At 45.0% G+C, this 24,581-nt stretch overlaps 3 protein-coding genes across 9 annotated transcripts in view; 2 read left to right on the top strand and 1 right to left on the bottom strand.

Moving 5' to 3' along the window:
* The window catches only part of LOC135272768 (mitogen-activated protein kinase kinase kinase kinase 4-like), a 94,025-nt gene extending 90,141 nt beyond the window's left edge, over positions 1-3,884 (top strand). For both annotated transcript variants that reach the window (XR_010340730.1, XR_010340731.1), the window contains 2 exons: positions 1,177-1,263; positions 3,669-3,884. The gene's annotated coding sequence lies outside the window, so the exon portion shown is untranslated. The remainder of the gene's footprint in view (positions 1-1,176; positions 1,264-3,668) is intronic.
* Positions 1-17,466, bottom strand: part of LOC135272767 (interleukin-18 receptor 1-like) — a 40,983-nt gene extending 23,517 nt beyond the window's left edge. For 3 of the 6 annotated variants that reach the window (XM_064371361.1, XM_064371359.1, XM_064371360.1), the window contains exons 1-5: positions 16,635-17,466; positions 15,125-15,251; positions 10,630-10,715; positions 5,181-5,427; positions 903-1,068 (exon numbers count right to left, since the gene is read on the bottom strand). In XM_064371361.1, the coding sequence (XP_064227431.1) occupies positions 903-1,068; positions 5,181-5,427; positions 10,630-10,687 (471 nt within the window). In that variant the 5' untranslated portion in view covers positions 10,688-10,715; positions 15,125-15,251; positions 16,635-17,466. Of the gene's footprint in view, positions 1-902; positions 1,069-5,180; positions 5,428-10,629; positions 10,716-14,182; positions 14,383-15,124; positions 15,252-16,634 lie in introns of those variants that run through there. The other 3 variants (XM_064371363.1, XM_064371358.1, XM_064371362.1) reach the window with 3 other exon arrangements.
* Positions 17,467-24,108: 6,642 nt separating this feature from the next.
* The window catches only part of LOC135272763 (ankyrin repeat domain-containing protein 36B-like), a 59,878-nt gene continuing 59,405 nt past the window's right edge, over positions 24,109-24,581 (top strand). The window contains 1 exon segment of the mRNA XM_064371353.1: positions 24,109-24,116. Coding sequence (XP_064227423.1) covers positions 24,109-24,116 — 8 coding nt within the window.

Raw genomic sequence — 24,581 nt, forward strand, 5'->3', positions numbered from 1 at the left:
TTATTTCCCAGTGTTGTGGAGGTGACAGAAAATTGGAATTCTTTTATCAAGTGTGGGTAAAATTGGCATAACTCCCTGGAGATGAATTTGATTGTGTGGAGAAAAAGCCATATAAACATGCTAACATGCTCTCAGCCTTTGATCCAATAATTCTACATTTAGGGATTTGATTGAACGACAAATTACATAAACACCCAAGGATTTGTGGAAATGGTAATCATTTTCATCTTTAAATAATGGTGAAAAATAGGAAATTCACAAATGTCCAATAACAATGGGATAAGTTAGATGAAACCAGGCACATGCAAAATGAAAGCCCATGCTTCGAAGATTATTTAAAGATGTGAAGGGATAGTCACAACATGATTTTTAGAAGAAAAAAGCAATAAAAAAAAAAAGACCGCTTTTAAAAACCAGATGCTTCACAGAAAAAAACCACAAAGTCTCTAACTGATGAAATTATGAGTGATTTTTGCTTTCTTCATTTTTCAGTTTTCCATCTTCTAATTTTATAAAATAAACTAATATATTCAGAAAAACATATACAATCGAGTTTTAAATATTAAGTATGTGTGACAGGAGAAATGGAAATCCTTAAATTAGCATTCCTAAAAATTAACTTATTGAAAGAGAAGGAAAATGAAGGAAGGGTGTGGGAGAGGAAGCTGTGATCATTTATTGAACACCAAATCCAGGGAAAATACTGTGGAACACATATCAATACTATGTATCAGCTCTTGGCAACAAACCAGTGAGGAACTTGGCTCAAACAGGGCCAGTAGGCCATGTGGGGTCAGGCAGCTTCTTTGTTATGAGACCAAAATGGTAGCCCTCAGCCCCTGATTTGGGAATTTTATCTTTTCCATCAAGTCTTAAAGTTAAAATATTATAAAAAGCATTACCTTATACAATGATGTGCTGTTGACCAGTTTTTGATAGTAACTGTTTTCACAGGTTATCTGCAAAAATTTTTTAACTCTCACAGCTTTACTAGTTACTTGTTTCTCAGTGAAACAGCTGTGTTTATTTCTTCTGATGACACTTAAGTTCCATTCCTGAGTATGATTTCTATGGAATAAAGATGTAAATGTATTTTATAATGCTACAGAAACTTTGCAAATGTCACCCTCTTCCCTTTAGTAACCAATGCTATATTTTTCCTTTATTTTTTTAAAGAGATCGATTCATTGATGTGCAAACCCTGCTCTGCCTCCTTTTGGTTCAGAGGAGCAAGAAATTTAACAACTGTCATGGGAGCAGGAGGTAAAAAATGAAAACCTGAGCAGTCTACACACACAGAGAAACACACACATGCACGCAAACACACAAACACACACACACGTACATATCCTACTGCAGACAATATATTATGGATGTCAGAACAGGAGATGTTTACAATGTCAATGATCTTTGGTGATGGATAAGTTTAGAGAGTCTTAGTCCAGGATTGGAGGTTGGCTTTGGTTTCACCAAGTCTATAAACTCCTGATGTTGTTTTCTAAATGTGTGTGTATATGCGTTAGGTTTCATGTTTCTCAAGGCAATTTGTTCCAATCCCCTTCTCTTACTGTTGAATAAACCAAAGTCTGGAGTTGCTGCCCTCAGTGTAATTGAATTAGCTCTTTAAATGCCTTACTGACCAAAAGTGAGTATGAGTAGATTTTATAGTTGTTTTTCCTCCTGATCAGAAATTAGTGATCAGGACTATCACTAGGCCAGGTGCAGTGGCTCACTCCTGTAATCCCAGCACTTTGGGAGGCTGAGACAGGTGGATCACCTGAGGTCAGGAGTTTGAGACCAGCCTGACTAATATGGTAAAACCCCGTCTCTACTAAAGATACAAAACTTAGCTGGGTGTAGTGGTGGGTGCCTGTAATCCCAGCTACTTGGGAGGCTGAGGCAGGAGGCGGAGGTGGCAGCAAGCCGAGATTGTGCTGTTGCACTCCAGCTTGGGTAACAACAGCAAAACTCTGTTGAAAGAGAGGAAGACAGACAGAAGGAAAGGAAGGAAGGAAGGAAGGAAGGAAGGAAGGAAGGAAGGAAGGAAGGAAGGGAAAGAAAGAAAAAGAAGAAAGAAAGAAGAGAGGGAAGGAGGGAAGGAAGGGAGGGAGGGAGGGAGGGAGGGAGGGAGGGAGGGAAGGGAAGGAAGAAATAAATTAGTGATCTAGAATTGGAAAAAGATACAGTATTTTTTAAATGAAGTTCTTAAAAAGAAAATGTTTCCAATTTGATGTTAGCTTACCCTGCACCTGGGATATGTAGATTCGTTTACTAAACACAGCAGACACTTGTTGTTAAGTTATCCTATATGCCTGACACATGTGTGCTCACTTTAGGCTCTTCCAGTTCCCCTTCAATAGGATAGAAGGAAAACAGGACTAGCACTTACTGAGTTCCAAGTGTTAGACTATGTAAGTGCAAGGGAGATGACTATTTTCCTTAGGCTCCAATGAGAATGCTAAATCTCAGAGAGGTTAAACAACTTGCTCAGGGCACACACTTGCTACAAGATGGGGCCAGGATGCAAATGCACATCTATTTGGCCCCAAAGGCCAGAAGTGCTTTGCACAATTCTAATCACTTTCACAATCCAATGAATCTGGCCCCTTCACCTTGGGCATGACTTTATGAAAGATTGGCCATGACTGGAGAAGGTGGCAGACTGTTGTCATGGTTAGAGACAATGGGTCAGCAGCCATGGGACATGATAGAGCTATCTGGTCCTTGAAATGGATTCAGAATCCCATTGGCAGAATCTTCCTCTCCAGTGTATTTTTGTAAAGTCTCCCCAGCCTTGATGAACTGGAGAGACAGAGATTTCTGGATCTCTCTGACCTGTTGCTTAAAAGGAATAGAGTACATGAATATTCCCATCTTGTCAGATTGCATTGTTCTCTACCTCTGTAATCCTCAATTCCTAATGCTCAACAAATGCTAGAGGACTGATTATACTCCATGTGCAGGACACTGCAATGGGAATGCTGAAACAAGCAACATCACACTGCACCTGCCATCCAGGAACTCCAAGGCTGGTGAACACTTAGGCCAACTGGCCCAAGGCTGTGACCACACTTTCCTGCCACAGGCCCAGCCCATCCTGGTTATGAAGGCCACTCATTTTTGTCCACACACACCAGGGGATAAGCACCAGCCCCCTCTTCTGAGGCTGCTCACCAAGCTGAACTTGCTGCCTGTCAGCCTAGGATCTGATTATTACATTTCTGTGTGTGCATTTCTCTACACCTTCATTTCTTCACCTCTATCATTGAAAACTCCTATATCCCCTTCCTTCTTAGTTGTTTTTTTTCTTAAAATTTGGTGAGACAAAGTGATTTTCACTGCAGGACTGAATTATCAGTCTTTAGTGGCATTTGATCATTAGCAATGGACTCCTAAGAATTAAAGAATTACTGTTCTAATGGGAAAATTTCAGGTGTAAAGTCTGTTCAGTGATAGATTCCACATCAAACTACAAAGGCTTACACACCTAAGTTAGAACACACATGTGTACATACACACACACACATCTGCAGTAAATACTGCTTACCAATTGCACAACACACGTGTCTGTACATGCATGTGCACACACACACACACACACATCTGCAGTAAATACTGCTTACCAATTGCACTATATTTGAAGATGTCTGTATCTTCTATGCTCCTAGGTGTCTAAAACAACCTGCTTCCATGTAGAATCCCATTTATCGTCAAAGCCATCGTCAAAGCTGCTTCTCTCCTCATCACTTCACTCTCACAGTGATCAGTCTCCAATATCCACTCTGGGACACCTCATTTTTCTCAGCATCTCCTGTCTGCTACCCTGTCTCTCCACACCTCTCTGAAATCCTACCTCAATCTTTTGCTTCCATTGTTGTTTCCTAAGTCAGACTGTATTCTCTACTCCCTATGTCAGAAAGATGACCAATACCATTTGCTTCTGTTATTTCCAAGTGATGATCATAGATGCCTGGCTGTTCCTTTCAATGTGCTCTCTATGCCCTGTCCAGAATACTTTATTCCTTTAAATAAATTTCATTCAATCAGGAGTCAAAAGCGGGGGCAGATGTGTTTGTTGTTCTTTTTCCTTTACCCCATTTGTGAGTATTCATTCGTCCTTAGAGTTATGAAAAATCCCAGTTGTGACCCATTTCTGTAATTATTGTTTTTCAAAGGTCACCTGAAGATGTATTGGTGTTTATCAAAAGATCTATTTAATTTTTTCTAAGGCCTGGGATTTCCTATGTATAAAAACAAACAAAAATGACCTAATTTGGTGCAAAACCACAGGACTGCTACCAAGCTTTCATAGTGATAGCTCACTCTGCTCTCAACAGCATGGTTGATAATGATCAAGACTCAGTCTAGAAGTGCTTCTAAAAGAAATCTGCTACATATGAAATCTGCACACCATCATCCTTCAGCTGGCACTGAGCTATTTCCTGCAGGTCAGTCTCAAGTCTCTATAACAATACCTACATATGTAGGTAGGTACATCTAAAGAGAAACGCATTCAGTAAGTGTAGGTGATGCTTTCAGTTGACTGCACTCATTTCATGGAAGTTACGCAACTAAATTATGAGTATCCTGGCAAAATCTAGGGACACCCCATGAGTAAACTTCAAAGCATTTCCATGTTGCACTCTCTCACTGCCCCAAGCTGTGGGTTGTGATTGGCTGCCAGATGCACACGCTCCACTAGCACTGCCTTCTGGCTCCCATTGAACCACTGCAGACTGGACTCATGTGTGTCTGCATCAACCCCATGTCTGTTCCCCACCAAGGATGCCACCCAGGAAGCTGACACTGTCCCCTTCACAATACATTAATATTACTGTGAAGTCTGAGCCACTGATTTCATTTGACTGGGGGCATCTAGACAATAGGAGCAGCTGAATTTTAAAACTGACTTTCATGCAATTGCGACTTCTTATTGACAAGGATCCCCTAAAAAGAAATCCTATTAAGGTAACCTCCTTTTACTAAGGTCATTAAGAAAATAAACAGAGAGAGATAAATTTATTTTGTTCTATAACAAAGAACGTATTTCATGTTGTAGGAAGAGTAGGAAAGAAAAAGATGTGCTGATTATTTGACCTTTCAGATTAATGCATATTTGAGTTGCTGAACAAAGGACAAGAGGGCTATAAAATACACTCTAAAAAGAAACCGTTACTCACCCCATTTGGAAAAAGTAAGATCCCGTGTCATTCAACTCAACAGGCCAAAACTCCAAAGCATGATCTTGCAAACCAATTCTTGGTGAACTGCTTGGGTTCAGCTCCACACGTTTCTGTGATCCACTGCTTTTTTGCCATCTTCTGGTGTTTGCTTCAATCTTATGTTCATGTGAAGACGAGCAATATTTCAGATAGAAAGGTTCCCCTTCAACCGCAGTAATGTGGGGACGTGAAGTACAAGAAGACTCTTCAAAAGATTAGTAAAGTAAAAAGAAATAAAAACAAAAACCAAAATGACAAAGGTAACTTTCTGTCTCCTAATGTATTAGGTGAAGAAGCAAAGTCAGTAAGAAAGCCCTGAGAAATCTTGGTGTCACTTTCTTGTGGGTTCTTTTATTTTTTCATCAACCTTTTCAACACTAGAAGGGATAAGGCACTTTCAGAACATAGATGAAAACACAACTTCTGACAGCTTCTCCCCAACAGGAGGGTATCAGAATTTAAATAATCGTAGCTAGAAGACTGATAAATGTGTCATCTTTTAAAAGAAAATATTACACATTTTAACTTCTTCATAAGGAAAGCCACAGAAGTCACAGCGTTTTCATACCTACCTCAAAACATACCCAGCTGAGGAGTCTCAGTGAAAAACAAGAAACCTAGCAATTTGGCGTTCTTCCTCTGCATCATCAGAAATCTCACACACCTTGCATTCACCCTGCCTATCTAACATTCCCCAGCACGTGTAAGTGTGGTTAAAGGTGTGCCTATGTAACTTAGGGTGTGTGTACATTTGTTATTGCTGTAGGTCACCATGTGGATAATCAAGAGTTCATTTATATAATATCAATCCAAATTTGCATATGTGTCACTTTCCCTCTTTCTCGATTGACCCAGATTGTCTGGCTTTGAAAATATACCTGACCCTCATCTACACAGGATAGGTGCTCCTTCCCCTCTTTCTGTGCTCTGGTACTTCAAGGTCAGCATTAATGGGTCTTTCTCATAATCAATCTTCTGATGGCTCTTGGGTGCACTTTTATCACATTTTGAGGATGAGAATATTTAAATTGAATGAAACATTTTCTCTCAGACATGAACAGAATGCCCTCTGTGTAGTCAGGGTTTATTTCTCAAAGCAGCAATCTGGTTTTAACTCAAAATTGTTAACCACAGCATAAAGAGGAAGTGTTGTGGCAGAAGCATTCTGATATGGTTTGGCTGTGGCCCCACCCAAATCTCAACTTGAATTGTAATTCCCATAATCTCCACATGTCACTGGAGGTACCCAGTGGAAGGTAATAAGTTCTCACTAGATCTGATGGTTCTATAAGGGGCTTTTCCCCCTTTTGTAAGTTTCCTGAGGCCTCCCCAGCCCTGCGGAACTGTAAGCCCATTGAATCTCTTTCCCTTATAAATTACCCAGTCTCAGGTGTGTCTTTATTAGCAGTGTGAGAATGGGCTAATACAGTAAACTGGTACCAGGAGTGGAGCACTACTGTAAAAACACCCAAAAATGCGGAAGTGACTTTGGAACTAGGTAACAGGCAGAGGTTGGAACAGTTCAGAGGGCTCAGAAGATAAGAAAATATGGAAAAGTTTGGAACTTCCTAGAGACTTGTTGAATGGCTTTGACCAAAATGCTGATAATTACATGGACAATAAAGTATAGGCTGAGGTGTTCTCAGATGGAGATGAGGAACTTGTTGGAAACTGGAGCATAGGTGACTCTTGTTATGCTTTAGCAAAGTGATTGGTTGCATTTTGCCCTTGCCCTAGAGATCTATGGAACTTTGAACTTGAGAGATGATTATCTGGCAAAAGAAATTTCTTAAGAGCAAAGCATTCAAGAGGTGACAGAGCTTAAAAGTTTGGAAAATTTGCAGCCTGAGGATGTGGTTGAAGAAAAAAACCCATTTTCTGGAAAGAAATTAAAGCTGGTTGCATAATTTTGCATAAGAAATGTTCTTATGCAGGACTCAAATGTTAATTGCCAAGACAATGGGGAAAATGTTTCTAAGGCATGTCGGAGATCTTCACAGAAGCCCCTCCCATTACAAGCCCAGAGGCCTAGGAGAAAAAATGGTTTCCTGGGCTGAGCACAGGGCCCTCTGATGTGTGCAGCCTAGGGACTTGGTGCCCTGCATCCCAGCCCTCTAGCCATTGCTAAAACAGGCCAAGATACCAGATCGGGCTGTGACTTCAGAGGGTGCAAGCCTCAAACCTTGGCAGCTTCTACATGGTGTTGAGCCTGGACTTCTACATGGGGTTGAGTCGGCAAGTGCACAGAAGTCAAGAATTGATGTTTGGGAACCTATGCCTAGATTTCAGAGAATGTATAGAAATGCTGGATGTACAGGCAAAAGTTTGCCATAGGGGTGGAGCCCTCATGGAGAACCTCTGCTAGAGTACTATGGAAGGGAAATGTGGTGTTGGGGATCCCACACAAAGTCCCCATTGGGACCCTGCTAGTGGAGCTAAAAGAAGAGGGCCACCATCCTCCAGGCCCCAGAATGATAGATTCACTGATAGCTTGCACCATGCACCTGGAAAAGCCCAGAAACTCAACACTAGCCCATGAAAGAAGCCAGAAGGGGAGCTGTACCCTGCAAAGACACAGGAACACAGCTGCCCAAGGCCATGAGATCCTACCTCTTGCAGCAGCATGACCTGGATATGAGACATAGAGTCAAAGGAGATCATTTTGGAACTTGAAGGTTTAATGACTGCCCTATTAAATTTAGAACTTGCATGGGGCCTGTAGCCCCTTCATTTTAGTCAACTTCTCTCATTTCGAAGGGTGTATTTACTCAATGCCTGTACTTCCATTGTATCTAGGAAGTAACTACTTTGCTTTTGATTTTATAGACTCATAGGAGGAAGGTGCTTGACTTGTCTCAGATGAGACTTTGGACTTGGATTTTTGAGTTAATGCTGGAAAGAGTGAAGGCCTTAGGGGACTGTTGGAAAGGCATAATTGTGTTTTGAAATGTGAGGACATGAGATTTTGGAGAGGCCAAGGGTGGAATGATATGATTTGGCTGTCTCCCCACCCAAATCACCTTGAATTGTAGTTCCCATAGGCCCCATGTGTCATAGGAGGGACCTGGTGAAAGGTAATTTATTCATTGGGGTAATTACCCTAATGCTTTTCTGATAGTGAGTGGGTTCTCATGAGATCTGATGTTTTTATAAGGGGTTTTTCCCCTTTTGCTAAGCACTTCTCCTTGATGCCACCATGTGAAGAAGGATGTGTTTGTTTCCCCTTCCACCATGATTGTAAGTTTCCTGAGGCCACCCCAGCCATACAGAACTGTGAGCCAATAAAACTGTTTTTCTTTATAAATCACCCAGTCTCAGGTATGTTTTTATTAGCAGCATGAGAATGAACTAATACACATTCTTTGAAGACGTGGATGTCAAATCTAACTCAAAGAACAAGAGTTATGGAGCGCCAACTTTATGTTTTCTGGTTGCTATGCAATCGCTATTTTACATTAATACTTTAACATAGAAGGTGTGATACATTTGTATATGTGGGTGTCAATTTCAATTGACACTGAAAACCATGATGAGTCATTAACAGTTCATTTATTTTCCTGTTTTAGACTTAATATGATAAAATGTATAGACCATACAATATGTGCTCCTTTATGTCTGTGTTATTTTGACATGATTAAGTTATAAAGGCATTCATGCTATAGCAGTGATGTGTTCCTTTCTCATTGTCATGTAGTATCTAATTGTGTCATTATTTGGCAATTTATCCATTTTATAAAGGGATACATGTTGGGGATTTGGTTTATTAAACAAATGTCTATTGCATATTGGGTTATTTCTGGGTTTCCAGGTTTTGGCGGGTCTTAAAAAGCTTCTATAAACACATGACTGTGTTGGATGGACATGTGCTCTCTGGAAGTATTATCATTTGAAAAAACCTAATCTGAATTACACACTCTCCAGAGGTGGGAGGTTGATAGTCAAAAGTCCACACCTCATCCCCTGGGCAGCTAGTAGCTTTGGATATCTAATTATGTGTTTACCATTAGAGACTTTTTGATTACCATAATGCTTGTTGGAAATGGTCCTTGTTGGGATAAATGAGAGGAGTTCAAGGTGTGCAGAGTTCCAAGTGCCAAAATAGGCACTCCTATTTTTCTTTGAACACAGTATAAGAACCCAGCAGGGCCAACAACAATAAAGTCTGTGTTTGAAACTGTCTTCAGTTTGAACAATCATAAAATTTTGTCACTTAAACTCAACTAGGTTCAGTGAATCCTATATGTAGAACATTGTCATGTCTCCCTAGAGGAAACCATTCATGAAAAGTGCTCTCCAGGGCAGACAGCGAGGAATTTGGCAACCTTGCACAATAGGCTACATGGCTGTTTCTGTGCCTGAATCATGCTGTCATTGTAACGAGGTGCAAGGCTGTTAGTGTATGTCCACAGGACATGGGACTCATGACACATTTTCCTTCACCTTGCTTTTCCACTTATTTCTGACAGATCATTGCATATGAAAAAACAAATATCTACCTCATTCCTTTACCATCTGGGTAGGATTGTATTGCAGGTATCTCAACAATAATTGGATCCACATAAGTAAATATACCCTGAGATTGGACCTGTGTTATTTGAAAGTACTAAAAGCTTAATTCTGCTATCTCTTCAGCAGTAATTCTCAAAGCAGGGAACACAGGCCCATGTGCTTCCCTCTCCCAGATAATACAGCAAGGCAAATTAATATTTGTGCTCCCATTTTCTTTCCCAAAGCCTAAGGAATGTCTTGCTATTCAATTATGGAACTCTAAAGAATGGAGTCTCGGAATCCTTCTCAATAAAAAAAAAAGAACTCTAGACAATCACTGCTAATAAATTAAAATTGGTATTTGACATCTACTGTGAAGCCTACTTGAACTCCCTGGTCTAGCCAGACTCTTTTTTGTATATGCCTTCTCATTTTATTTTTTTAAACCTCTCTAATATATTTTTCATTTACATTTTTCATTATTACTTAAATAATGAGATGAATATTTGCCTCCTCTCAGGAAGGAGAGTGTTTCAAACTTTCTAAAACCCAATAACAAAGATGGCTATCACCTCCTCAATTTCAAGTAACATGAAAGAAATTTTCACCTCAGACAAATGTAATTTACTTCAAGATGCAAGTTTTTCACTCTGCTCTCACTACATAAACTTGGACTGCAGAATCTTTTCTTTTCTGATAACACCATGTACGTCTTTTTTACTTGATCCCATTCCTGTGACTCTTATCTCTAAGTCTGGGATACCAAATGGTTGGCAACGTCACCAATCTTAATAAATTAGGTCACTAATCTTAATAAATTCAGCATCTTCAGTAGCCATCTTTATATTAAAAGAAAAAACTTGAGCATCATTTCTCAATTACTAATAAAATATGTTTGTGAGTATTTATAATCACTTACCTGTGGTGCTTACAAATATAAGCACCCAAAGGGTCAACGTTAATTCTCTACAATTCATGGTTTGGATTCTGCTTCAAATGGCTTCTCTAGAAAATAGAATAAAACAGATTCAGTCAAAGCTTTCAGACAAAAGCATACCTATCTTATGAAGGTTTAAAAATCTTCTGGCACACATATTTTTTGAAAATCAACTTAGAAGATTTTCATAGTAACCAATTCTCAGAACTTTCAGCCATATAAAATAAATAAAATTTCAAGGCAATGAATTTTTGCTTCTGGAAGATATCCTTAATAATTCATTTTTCTGACACAACAGAACCTGATGAATTTCTGCCCTGGTCTATTAAATCCTGCCTCCAAGGTCAAAGTTGAATACAATAGTACTGTTAAAAATATTACCATACTATGAATAAAAAATTTGTGACATGCTGAGCTATGTATGGCAGTTCTGCCCACGTAAGAGAATGTGCGTGTGTTTTCACATCAAAATGCTCATCATGACTTGTAATGAGATCTTCATTCAGGGGTTGAATTTTTAAAACTCTATCTTCCTTGTTCAGAATGTAGGTTTCATAAGTCTAGTAACTAAGTCTATTTTTTTCTTCATTGTATCACTAAAATCCAACATGACACCTAGCACATCGCCAGCACTCGCTAACGTGTCACTGAAGCATAGGTGTGTGTATGTGTGTGCATGTGTCTGTGGCTGCCCATATGAGTTTACTTCAGGGAAATGGAAAAACAAAATTACAGTCTCCTACACTCCAGACCCCTCCTTTACATTGACCATAACCCTTGGAACAAAGATCTGCATTAAAATTTGATCTTACTATAACCTTGCCTTCACACTTCTGATTACAATTTTGAGAGCCCATTGGAGGAAGGATCTCCCACAGTGGAGATGATTCAGAGTCTAAATACTGCATAAATAATACCATGTTCCTCGTTTAACCATCCTGAGTGCAGGGAGCACAGCCTGATGGCAGAGTCTGGTTTCAGAAACACACAAACCTGGGCTGCCACTCCAGTTTGAGTCCTGACAAGCTGCACAACTTTGGGCAAGTCTTAGAGCCTGTTTGCTCATTACCAAACCAGAGATAATAAGAAGGCCTGCCTCTGGAATTATCCAGTGATTAAACCATCTAAGGCTTATGCAGACTTCCTGAGTGCATGGCAGCCTCTCAGCCCAGAATAGTTTCCTCTCACCAATGACTACTCACCTTCCATCCTAAAAAAAAAAAGTGTTATCAATGCCTAAATCCAGGATAAAGCTTAATGGCTAAGCTGCCAAAACATTCACGTCCAGACTTATGGGAAAATCATCAAATATTTGGTGGAATTTCCAAGAGATAATAATCAATAATGTAAAGACAAAAGGGACAAGTATGAATGGAAAGTACCAACTGTGCATAATCAAATTAGACCAGTTCTATGGTTTGAAACCTCCCCCACTACCTCCGCACACGTTTTATTATTAACTCTGCCTTTTCTTTTATCTTGGATAGAATAAAAAATGTTATTTCCTTTATGTCACTACTCTGGTTAAGGCTGATATAACCTTATAAAAAAGCATCACTTTAAAAAAAATTCAATATCTACCAAGATACAAAGTTAAAATTAGAAGATGTGTCAGCAAACTAAGTTAACTCTGAGTTTCAATATGAAACATATTAAGATTTCAGTATACGAAAAATAGGATCCCAGTATACAAAAAATAGTTGGTATTTACACAGCATTCTGCAAATGTGGATGTGTGTATATAAAATTTTTAATGTACTTAAGTTTTACGTGTGAATTTAAAAGATTAAGGTTATATTAAATAATAAATTCATTTCCAGAAAAAGAACTATTCTAATAAATGTAAAGGTACTCTAGCAAGTATTAATAAAATAGATACAGAAGAATATAAATATTAAGTGCCTTACATGTAAGAATTTTAAGGGTTTTTTGATTGTTATGTTTAATATCAATATTTTTGCTCTTACATAATAACTCAAGTTTCTTTCTTTTTTTTTAATTTTTCTGATTTCTAAAGCAATTTAAATACAATGTAGGACATTTACAAAATGAAGACTGGAAGAAGAAAATATTCTCAACATGCATAATATTTTAGCATGTTTTCTTGAACTTTTTATAAATGTCACATAATTAAGATGTTTAAATGATTGCATATCCTGCATTTCCACTTACTATGATATAATAAGCATCTTTCCTGTGTCATAAAACTCTTTGTTAAAACCATTCTAATTGCCACCTAATATTATTTCGTGTGGATATATTATCATTTACCAGATGCATTGTATTATGAGATAATCCTATGATCATCTTCATGGGTAAGGCAGGATGGCTCGGTTTTTTTGCAACATGGGCTCAGGTGCCAGCCTGGCTGGATTTGAATCTCCATTCTACCCTCTACCAGCTGAACAACTGTGGGCAACTGACTTACCTGCTCTGTGCCTCAATTTCCTTATCCACAGAAAGGGATAATAATACCATCTCCTGGAGCTGATGTGAAGGTTAAATGAGTTACTATTGCAAGTGTCTGGTGAATTGTGAATACCACTTAAATGTTGTCTACATTTCTTATTATTTCCTGGGTGTTACTTGATGGCAGAACAGTGATTGAAGACTACATTTAAACCCGGCAAATGCATGCTCCCAAACTGCATTCCAGAAGTGCTGCAATAATTCATATTCTCTCACTCAATAGCACAAGACAGTAGCTATCAACCACACCCAGGAGATCACTGAGGAACTTTACTTTTAAAATCTAATTAGACAGCCAAAATAGAAAAATGTTATCTCGTTGTTTTCTGAATTTGCATTTATTTGGGTATAAATGAGACACATATTAATCACTTATTATCAGTCATTTTATTTTCATGTTTATGAACCATCTCTTGTCTTTTGTCCAGTTCTCAGATGTTTGTCTAACTTGTTGTTTACTTTCTTTTGTTATGCTAATAGATGAAAATATTTATATTGATGTAGTCAAACCCATCATTCTTTTGCCTGATTACAGGTATGAGCCACCGTGCCCAGCCATGATTTTTTCATTACTTTTAAGTGTAGAATATCCTTTCCTCTCGGTGGTCAAATAGATGCTTATATATTGTCCTCAATTTTATGGCTCAATATTGTTCTGTTTTGTTTTTACGTTTAACTTTTTTTATCCACAAACAATTAATTTTCTTGTTTGACACGAAGATAGAGTGTGACTAAACTTACTTTCCTCAGAGAGCTACTAATTACTTCTTTATTGTCACTTAAATAGTACTGTATTTCCCTTATAGTTTGCTGACATGAAGTTATAATGTACAGGTCCTCCCTGAGCACTCTGCTGAAAGTCTTCCACAGCAGGCTTGCCCAAGTGCAAATACATACATGTTCACACACATCAATATTCCTCTACCATTCCACCTTTAGTTTGTCTATTCACAGCACTTATCACTAACTGACATATTTTCACTTTATGTCTGCTTGTTTGTTATTTGCCGAATTACTGAATGAATTGAATCCATAAAATATATACAATTTGGAATCTGGGACTCACCCTGGGAGCAGCTGAATCCAGGTGGGCAGGACTGGCAGGGCAGGGCATCCAGAACCCAGCTTTGGTAGGTGCCCACTTCACAGAGGCGGCAGCCCATCTCCTCAGAGACCCTGAGGCCGCTCCCGTTTAGGGCCTCAGAGCCCCCGGGGCAGGCACGAGGTTGGGTACTGCCCGGGGGGCAGTAGTGGGGAAAGACACAGCTGCAGAGACAGAGCCAGGCCAGTGTGTGCAGTGGTTTCTCCTCTCACTAGCAGGGGCCAAATTTCCCTAGCCTGGGGCCTCAGCTGCTGGGGGAGGGGGACTCTGTCCCAGTCAGGGGTCCTGGGATTGCCTTGAGTTTGGTGGGGCCACAGCACCAAGCTGCCTTCCTGTTGGTGGATAAGCCATGCCCAGGTGGCCAGGCCGGCCCTGCCTGCCCATTTCACCCTGGGCAGAGTGGTGTTGTGGAGTGGATATCATGTCAGAGTTTCAGTCCCAGACATGGGATGGCCCTTACCGGATGAAATACTCCATGCCCAGTCCTATTCAAATTTCAGATAAACAAGAGAGGCATGATTTAGTAGAAGTGCACCCTGAATACTGCATGGGCCATACTTATAGTAAACATGTATTATCCTTTACCTGCAATTCAAATGTAACTGGGCTGCTGTATTTTTGTGAGCTCCATCTGGCTGCCTCACACAGAATGGGCCTGCACTCTGACAGGGGCATCCCAGGGCAATGTGCTTCCCCCCGACCCCCTTTCCTGGGGCAGGCAGAGGCTGGCCCTAGCTGGGAAGCCCAGGCAGTGGGTCACAGGGGCTTGCCTCTGGGCCCTGCCCCTTGGCTGGATTTCTGAGGCACACAGGTTTGTCAAGGTGGGGCCTCATGTAGGATGCTGACAGCAGTTCCAGGGGCTGGGGTTGGGGCTCAGGCTCTCGGGGGATGGGGGAGGGAACTCACCGCTGTCCTGGGCCACTGTAGGTGGAGGAGCTGGCTGGGCAGGCACAGCCCCCCGGACAGAGCGGGGGCACCCCCATCTGAGGCCCGCAGTAGGAGCTGGGTCTGCATGGGACCTCAGTCACAGCACCTGAGGAGACAGGGCCGGGATGCGGGAGAGCAGGCCACAACGTGGGCGTGGTTGGGAAAACACACCGAGCCCCCTCTTCACCTATCAGCAGCACTTGGAAGCCAGGGGAGGTCCAGAGCTGAAGGAGAACCCAAGAGGGTCCCTGGGCTCCCCAGGTGGGGCCTGGGCAGGGAGGACAGCAGTGGTGTAAGGCCTCTGAGGTGCTGGGGAGCAGTGTGGGAAGCAGGAAGGAGTGGGAAGTTGTGGGTGAAAGGAGTCTCATGTGGTCAGGGAAGGCAACGCCTGCGGGTGGTGACGTCACAAACAGTAATCAATGGCAGGCAGTTCCTTTGTCCTTGTTGAGCCAGTGGCTGGGGCAGGAAGGAGGATATATTTCATGAGGTGGGGGTGGGAGCTCTGGTGAGGATGCATAGGGCAGGTGGCACTGAGGCCACAGCTCCCCTGAAGGCAGCCAACAGGAGGGTGACTTTGGTTGTGCCTTGAGTTGTGGCAGGCACTGGACACTCTGTACTGGGCATGCTATTTCTAGTTAAACCTCTGGCCAGCCTCCTCCTTGACTCAAATGAGGAGCAAGAGGGGGCTTGAAGGCACCTTGGTCTGGGGACATCCAGGTGATGTGGATGCCACCAGAGACTGTGCGGGCCTTGTGGGGGTTGGTCCATATCTGTGGCCTGAGCTCAATCAGGGCTTCTTGCTGAGCCCAGGCCTGAGTCTCAGGGATGAGGGGAGTGATGGCAAGGGGCTGGGGTCATCCTGCAGCCTCACCTGCTGGACACTCAGATCCGGCTCGGAAGGGGATGGAAAACACATTTGCATGGCCCTGAAGCTCAGGGTCTGGGCAGTGGTAGCCTGGAGAGCAGAGCTCACAGTCTTCCTGTGCTGATGCCCCTGGCTCTGACTGAAAGGTGCCAGGTGGGCAGAGAAGGGCACCCTGGTCACCTAGACACCAGTGGCCCAGAGGACATGGGTGGTCTTCAAAGGAAGAGAGACCTGGGAGCAAAAGCATCAGGCTAAGAAGGCTGCCTGATGGGGCCCCCAATAGGCTCTTCCCTCTCCTCCCCAAGGCCCCCACACATCCAGCCTGCAGACAGGCTCTCACCTGGCCATGGGCAGTGGTACCCGGCAGGGCAGGGGAGGCACTCCACCTGACTCTGGCCTCCTTCTCCTGCCAGGTAGGTATGCTCAGGGCAGGCCTGGGGGGCTCCTGGGTGGGTCTCACTCCCTCCAGGGCAGTAGTGGCCAGAGGGGCAGGCCTGAGTGGCTGGGGTGCCTGCAGAGCAAGGGCTGCCCTCACTTCCCTCCCCAGATGTGGCTTCCCCAGGCTCCCCTCAGGAAGCAGCACATTCCGGGCTGTGACACAGGTCCCACTGCCCTCCGCCTCACCTGCTTTGCACCAGCGCCCAGGGGGGCAAGGCCCACAGTATTCTTTCTGCTTGGTTCCAGGGTCAGCCGCTGGTGTGTGAGGTGGACAAGGAATGGGCTCTTCACTGCCCTCAGGGCAGTAAAATCCAAGAGAACAAAGGGGACATGCTGGTGCCTGTGAAGGCAGGCAGGGCACAGTGCCAGGACTGTGGGGGACCCTGTCCAGGGGCGGCCTGGAGCCGAGAGGGTTGGGCATTAGTCCTGCCCCAACTTGCTTTGTATGTTTGTCAAATCAGCCACCATCCAAATTGCATTGGGAGCAGATTCATGTTACGTGCACACACGTGTGCACACACGGTAAATGTAGGAAGACTGGGGTCACCTGCTTTTAGTCTGTCAGTGACAATTAAAGAACTCCCTGCACAGGTGGTCCTGGGCTTCTTTCACACCCACAGGTGAGATGCGAGGGTGGTCACCTGTCGGACACAGCTCTGTGCACCACTGTCTCTGGGGACACAGCATCTGGGGCTGCCTGGGTCCTGGCATCCTCACCTCAGAGGTCCCAGGTGGACAGAAGTAACCAGCAGGACATTTCCCCAACACCTGTCCAACTCTAATAGACCAGGAGAGGGCGAAGAGTGAGAAGCCAGGAAGGAGGGCCCCCTATGAGTCCTGGAGCCCGGGCCCTGGGCTGGGGGGAGCCTGCCCCGGGTCTTAGTTTTCTCCGTGCCCACAGGGTGACGTGCTTTTGCCTGTGCCCTAAGAGAACTTTGAATGGGCCCTGAGAAAAGAAAAGAATTTTATCTGAGGAATGTGAGTCCTTTTAGATGATCAGGCCCAGAAAGGCATTAAAATGAGGCAACAATCCCGTCCGCCCCCTCTGAGCTGTGTATTCATCTCTTGAAACTGTTTGCTATTGCCACAAGCAGCTGTAAATTAACCTATTAAAGTCTCACCGGATTTGGTAACCCATGCTCTATGGCTTAACAATGTCTAGCCAATCACTAATCAAGTGTTTTTTTCTGTGAACCAGTGAGAATTCCTGACGAACAACTTTGTACCTGCCCTCTCCCAGCCTCCCCTTTTTTGCCTTAAACGCCTCCTTGTTACAAAGGCCAAATAGAGCTCAGATCCAAGGCTACTTGGGGCTGAGTCTTCTCGGCAGCTGTCCTCACTTTGGCTTAAGTAAACTCTTTATATTTTGTGGCTCGGCCTCTTTCCTTAGACGGATGGCCTGAATATACAACAGAGACAAGGTGATGTGTGCGCAGCACAGTGGGGCGGGAGGCTGACCCCTGGCCAGGCCCAGCACGAGGCTCACAGCCCCACTGTGTGCTTCCACCAGCAAGCAGTAGCTTCCTGCTCATTTTTGCTCTTTGGAGTATATGGAGCTCCATGGACCAAGAGCAGGACTCAGGGCTGCCAGCAGCGGACAGCTCCTGGAGAGCTCAGTGGCCTTGCTAGACCTGCGGTAAAAATGGGGACAGAGGGCACTGGCAGGCATTGCACCTGCATCCTGCATTGTTCCTGGAATGTCTGGGGCCTGCTGGGTCCCCAAGGGCTTAATCCTAGGCTTCAAGGCAACCTGAGTCTGATCTCCAGCTCTGCAGCAGGAGAGAGCAGGCTAGACCTAGGGACAGACTTCCTGAGCCGAGGGAGACCAACCTCCAGACAGAGCCTGAGGAATCCTCTGCGATCAGCTTTTAAGCAGAAAAAAATATGCTTTGCAGCAGGTCCACTTCTGCATGAAATATCAAGCAACTCTTCTGTGGATGAGCCCTACACCATCTATGGAGTTGCAGGTGTTTGCCTTCAGCCAGTGCTGGGGACTTTCCTAGACCAAGACCCCCGTGCTGTGGCTCCCTCTGGGTGTGAGCCCAGTGTCATTTTGAGAGTCAGGGAACTGCCCTGCCCCATCCATCCAGCCCTAGAGGCTGTCAGTTTCTGACCCAGGTCTAGAGTTCTCCAGTGACTTCTACTCCATGAGAATGTCCCTACCATCCAGATGCAGAAGCCAGGCCACACTGAGTGGGCATAGGGTGTTCAGGTGGAATTTGGGTGCCCTCAGGCCTAATGTCTGATCATCCTGTTTAAAGGTACCATTTATTGTTTCTCCCTGGCCAAGTAACCACAAGTGCTTTGCATATGGAAGAAAATTTGGAAGTAGGAGAAGGAAGAACTGTCCATCTGTCCCCTGAATGTGCATACAGTACACTGGTGTCCCCTGGAGGCCCAGACTTCTGCCTGCAAGGAGCTTCCCCATGTTAAGGCAGAAACTGGGCAGAGCTTTTCCACCTTATGCGGATCCTTTCTCAGTTTGAATGCATTTGTCTTTTTTTTTTTCCTGTGGTTTTTTTTTTCAAACTTGTCCTGTGCTAATTGTCCTGTCTCTCCTTTACCTAATGGTCAGGTTTTCTCTCCCCACTCAGGCCTGGGTGGCCAGGCAGGGCGGTGGTCTCAACCCCCACCCCCTACACCTGAACTAGAGCATCGAGCCTGCTCTCCCACCCACACTCTAGTCTGACCCGGTGGCAGGAGGTGAATGGCTCTGGGCAGTGACTAACCTGCAGTAGTGACCCTGGGGACAGATGGAACAGTCACCCTCTTCCCGGAGACCTGATGCATCCTGGAGAGTGAAGGTCCCTGGAGGACACTGTGGTGGAGACCACGTCCCTGGAGAAGAGGGGGGACATTGAGTGAAGATGGCCTCCAGGGGTTCAGGTCACATCAGCGTGTGTGGACTGGCCACCTCCACACACAGTCTGACCCACGACGGGCCCCCACCGTCCCCAGCATCTCACTGCACCAGGAGGTGCTAGGTTTTTGTGCTGCTTTCTCAGGGCAAATGATATGAATGAAATCACTGCCAGGGGACTTCGATCTCTCCCCCTAGGATGACTGTCCTTTACAAGTGGAAGAGGACAAAACTGTGCCTGTCACAGAGAGGTAACTCTAGTGGAGAATTTTTAAACAGCAGCAAAACTGCTTTGGGGTGAGGGGCCCTGTATCTAGCCAGGCTCAGTGAGGAGCTCACTGTGCACTGGACCCCTGCGGGCTCTCTGGGACTGGGTGGAGCCTTGCTGGTAGGTCCTCAAGTAAGTGGGTCTCACTTGGGAGCTGCCTTTAGCCCTCCTCCCTCCTCCTTCGGGCCTGCCAAGGGACTTGGAGGGAGGGATGTGCCTGTGCTGCCCCTGCTCCTCCTGTCACATCTGTGGCTCTGCTCCCTGGGAGTGGGGCTTTGACAGCCTCAGCGTTGTCTCGGTGCCTGTGGCTGGCTATGCACACTAACTACACATTGCCAGGAAAAGAAAGCCCCTGACAGGGAAAAAGTTTTAAAGGGCACAGCTCAATCTACTAAAAAAAAAAGTCTGACCAGGAAAGGAGGTAAGAAACTGGAAGGGGAATGTGGGGTTAGGGGAGGCTGAGAATGAGGAGTCCCCACTTCTTCAACAGGGCCACCCTCTTTTCCCAGCTGTTCATGGTGTCAGTAGTGGGGCCAACTAGTAAAACAGGGACTCCTGGGGACAATGAACCAGCTTCCTTGAACTTGGGATGTTCTAAGCATTCTGGGGTAAAAGCCCACTCCCTTGAAAGGGGCACACACACCTCTAACACCATGGTCATGGGGGGAGCACGCATGTACATCTCCCACAGATCAAATGCTCACAAAGGCTATGTACAACCAGCAGGAGGATTTCCTCCTAGGTTTACCTAAGATGTGACAAGCATTATGAATTCTTGTGGACACCTATTTGTCTGTTCCGCTGCCTGGGGACAGCATCTGTGTGCATGAATGTGTGCATGTGCATAAAAATGTGTGTGGGTGCACATGTGCGTGTGTGTGTGTGAGCGTGTGTGTCTGAGCATGTGTGTGTGAGCGTGTGTGTGTGAGTGTGGCTCATGCACAGTGTCCAAGTCCATGCAGGGCACTTGGACTCAAAGTCAGACGAAGAGAAGAAGAGAAACAGGGTTGGGGGGAGTGGGAGACTTGGGCCAAAAGGAGGCTGGAGGCTGGTGTGCTTTACCTCTGATAGTCCTGGTGTGAGCTCAGTGTCTGACACACAGTAGGCAGTCCATAGGGTGTAAGTAAATGAATGAAAGGCAGGCAGGCAGGGGTGTTGGGAGTAGGAAGAGGGCCTGGGACATGTGTGGAGTTGAGGGCTCCTGACATACCAGCTGGGCAATAGGCATGTGCTGGGCAGAGTCTGGGCGTGCTGGTGCCGGGATGTAGGCAGTAAAAGCCTGGTGAACGTGGGAGGCAGGCATCCGAGCCCAGGGAGGGCTGGTAGTGCCCTCGGTGGCACAGGGCAGGCCAAGCAGCCCCTGGCTGGCAGAAGTGACCCTAAGCATTGGACACAAAGTGGCATCTCTGAGGTCCAAGATGGGTATGGTCAGGGTGCCTAGCCGCTGGGAGGGTCAATGCAGCATCCTTCCTTTCTGCTGGTTCAGGTCTTGGGGAACCGAGGGGCAGGTGGCCTGGAGGTACAGTGGGGCATTCGGGAAAGGATGGGGAATGGGGGTTGGGGGCGTTGGAGTCCCTCCCTCAAGGCACTGAGGACTGGCCTGATGTCCACAGTTGAAATGCTGAGCTCCAGCCTCAAATCTGGGGTTGCTCCCAGCCTCTTAGGGCCCTGGGGACTGAGCTCCATCCTGAAGTTCCTGGGAGGTACCTGAGGGCAGGGGAGAGCCGTGGGGCTGTAGGTCCCGGGGTCCACGGGGCAGTTGGAGTCAGACTTGCAGGGCCGCCGCCGCCGTCAGCGCCGTCGCCGCCGCCGCCGCCGCCGCCGCCGCCGCCGCCGTCAGCGCCAGCGCCAGCGCCGCCGCCAGCGCCGCCGTCAGCGTCAGCGCCAGCGTCAGCGCCGCCGCCGCCGTCAGCGTCAGCGTCAGCGTCAGCGTCAGCGCCGCCGCCGCCGTCAGCGTCAGCGCCAGCGTCAGCGCCGCCGCCGTCAGCGTCAGCGCCAGCGTCAGCGCCGCCGCCGCCGTCAGCGTCAGCGTCAGCGTCAGCGTCAGCGTCAGCGTCAGCGTCAGCGTCAGCGTCAGCGTCAGCGTCAGCGCCGCCGCCGCCGCCAGCGCCACCGCCGCCGCCTGTGCCGCCGCCCCCGCCGCCTGCGCTGCCGCCGCCTGCGCCGCTGCCGCCGCCAGCGCCGCCGCCGCCGCCAGAGCCTGCAGAGTGCCCAGCCGCCACCAGCACAAGGACCAGCGGTCGCCGCGGATTGGGAATCCCCCACCAGGACTGCGTGGACCCCGGAGCCAGCTGGGCAGCGAGCGGCACGTCAGGCAGTCAGCGGCAGGAGCGCAGGGCCTGGACTTCAGCCCCTGGTGCAGGAGGGAAACACCCTCGGCCGGGTGGGCCGCACGCTCAGCGACCAGGAGCCCCGCCGGCCCGCGACGGAGCCGGAGCTGCAGCCGCCACCTGCAAGTGGGGTGCAGGCTGCAGCGGTGGCAACCCCGGATCCCGCCCTCCAGCCGAGCGCCCATCAGCACGGACCCCGGGACGACGCAGCACAAAGTCGGGCTGTGGCCTGGGCAGCTGCACCACGCAAAAGCCACTCAGCCCCATCTCTGGGCTGCAGAGGGCCCAGCGCAGGGGGGTCCGCATGTCGGGAGTCGGTGGAGGAAGGTAAGGGGGCGCGGGCGACAGTCAGACGGGCCCTGGGGCAGCGAGGAGCCTCGCGCTCCAAGGAGCCCAGCCAGCCTGAGGCGCCTCGGCAGCAACCGCCGCCTGCACGTGGCCCGCTAGAGAGCCGTTTTCACCGTTTCTCCGCCTCGGGCCTGTGACGCGGGACGGCTGAGGTGCGCGCTCACGCTGGTCCTAACGGTTCTGTTGGGCCGTTTCAGTGGAGATTTGATTATACATGTACACAGTCTATGGTGTTTGTAAGCCAAGTATGTGTACAAAATATAACATTTTTTCTTTTCTGGCAGGTATATTGTGATTTTTTCTTGTTATGATGTATAAATGATGACCATGTATAAAACTTCTAGTAAATGTTTTTTTATTAAGGAAATTATCCTTGGGAAGAGAAGAAATATAAATCTTGCACAGAAGAAAATAATTCTCACTTTCTATTTTATTTTATTTTTATTTATTTATTTGTTTATTTACTTACTTTGAGGTGGAGTCTTGCCCTGTCACCCAGCCTGGAGTGCAGTGGCATGATCTCAGCTCACTACAACCTCCACCTCCCAGGTTCAAGCAATTTCCCCAGCTCTGCCTCCTGAGTAGTTGGGATTATAGGTTTGCACCACCATGCCTGGCTAATTTTTGTATATTTTAGTAGAGACAGGGTTTCACCATGTTGGCCAGGCTGGTCTCAAACTCCTGACCTCAAGTGATTTCCCCCGCCTTGGCCTCCCAGAGGGCTGGGATTACAGGGGTGAGCCACCGTGCCTGGCCTCATTTTTATTTTTGTTTATTGGTATCTTTTGTGAACTTTTAGCCTCTTCAGAGGTAGAGAGAATATTTTTATTTGTGCTCATTTATTATGCATAGATTTTAGTATATAAATGTTTTTATTATAGTTTTATTACATATATGCAAACAATTTTAAGTTCATTTACCAGTGTCCTCATGAAAATGAGCAAATATAAGTGATTATTACTATTCCATAACCACTGCTTTAATTTATAGTTTTCTTTCATAATAAACTCCCCAACTGATGTGTGCATTCTTTCAATCCAGTTATTCATCAAACATAATCTGATACCTATTGTGTAGCAGACTCATTCTACTGTCTCTCAGGACTGTTCAACTTCTTGTTGAACAACTTCATGTTTACCTTCCCAGCCTGAGCAAGCTGAGAGATTTAAAATGGAAGTATTAGGACTGAATCCCAGCTGAATCTTTTATTCCTTTTTTTTTTTTTTTGAAACAAAAGCACTTCTGAAGTTAGAAAATAGTAAAAGGTAACTAACTGCCTTTTCAAAAACTATGACAGTCTCAACTATTAATCATTGCAAATACCTAATTTACGTAACAGTCTATAAATCTAAGTATTGAAAAAAATGAGCCACACCTATTCATTTGAATCCTGAGTTTTCTTTGGGTTAATTTTTTTTTTGAAAATTGAAGTAAGAATTACTTCGTTTTAAGAATTTGTTGTTTTGATTACATATCTAAGATGTGTTAATTTGTTGTTTTTATTTTGGTCTTCTTTTTTCATAGTACTTTATTTAGGTGCTAATTACATGAGTAGAACTGCCTGTTCTATGTACTGTATCCCATTTAATGTAAGGCACTATGGATTGGGTGATACCACATTATTTTATATATCATTAAGAGAATGTTTAAAATGTTGCCAGTTATAATTGTAATAAATAATGAATTGTAAATGGTATTCCAGTTTCAGGAGATGTTAATATATAAGAGAATAGTAGCTTATATAAGAGAATAATGAGAACATGAACATCTGAAAATGATTGAAATGCAGTGATACTTCTAATCTTTAATACGTACCTCAATGTAGTTATGATTGTATCATCTTACCTAAATAAAATGTCTTTGTAAGTAGTAATATCTAAAAATTATTGAGCTGTCATTTGTGTGAGGAACTGTTCTAAATGCCATACATAGATTCTCATGTAAGCATCACAGTGTTGTTCTGTGGGATAACTACTATTCTCTTATATATTTTCTTGATGAGGAAATTGAAGCAAAGAAAGGCTAAATTTTAGCTAAAATAAAGTAAAATTTATTAAAAAGAGCTTAAAGTAAAATTCAGGCCCCCAATTAAACTGAATCCAAAGGCCAAGCTTTTTGTGTTAAATAGCCTGCTCTTTTATTAATATGGTGAGTATTAAGGGCTAACAAAGACTGTACTTTCTTTACAAGAAAATTAAATATATTTTTTTGAAGACAGAGAAATAACACGTGAATTAAGTTCTGGGATACATGTGCAGGACATGCAGGCTTGTTACATAGGTATACACATGCAATGGTGGTTGGCTGCATCCATCACCCTGTCAATT

Source organism: Aotus nancymaae, unplaced genomic scaffold (assembly GCF_030222135.1).
Source record: "Aotus nancymaae isolate 86718 unplaced genomic scaffold, 86718_ANA_hifiasm-v0.15.2.pri h1tg000131l, whole genome shotgun sequence".
In the NCBI taxonomy this organism is placed as follows: Eukaryota; Metazoa; Chordata; class Mammalia; order Primates; family Aotidae; genus Aotus; species Aotus nancymaae.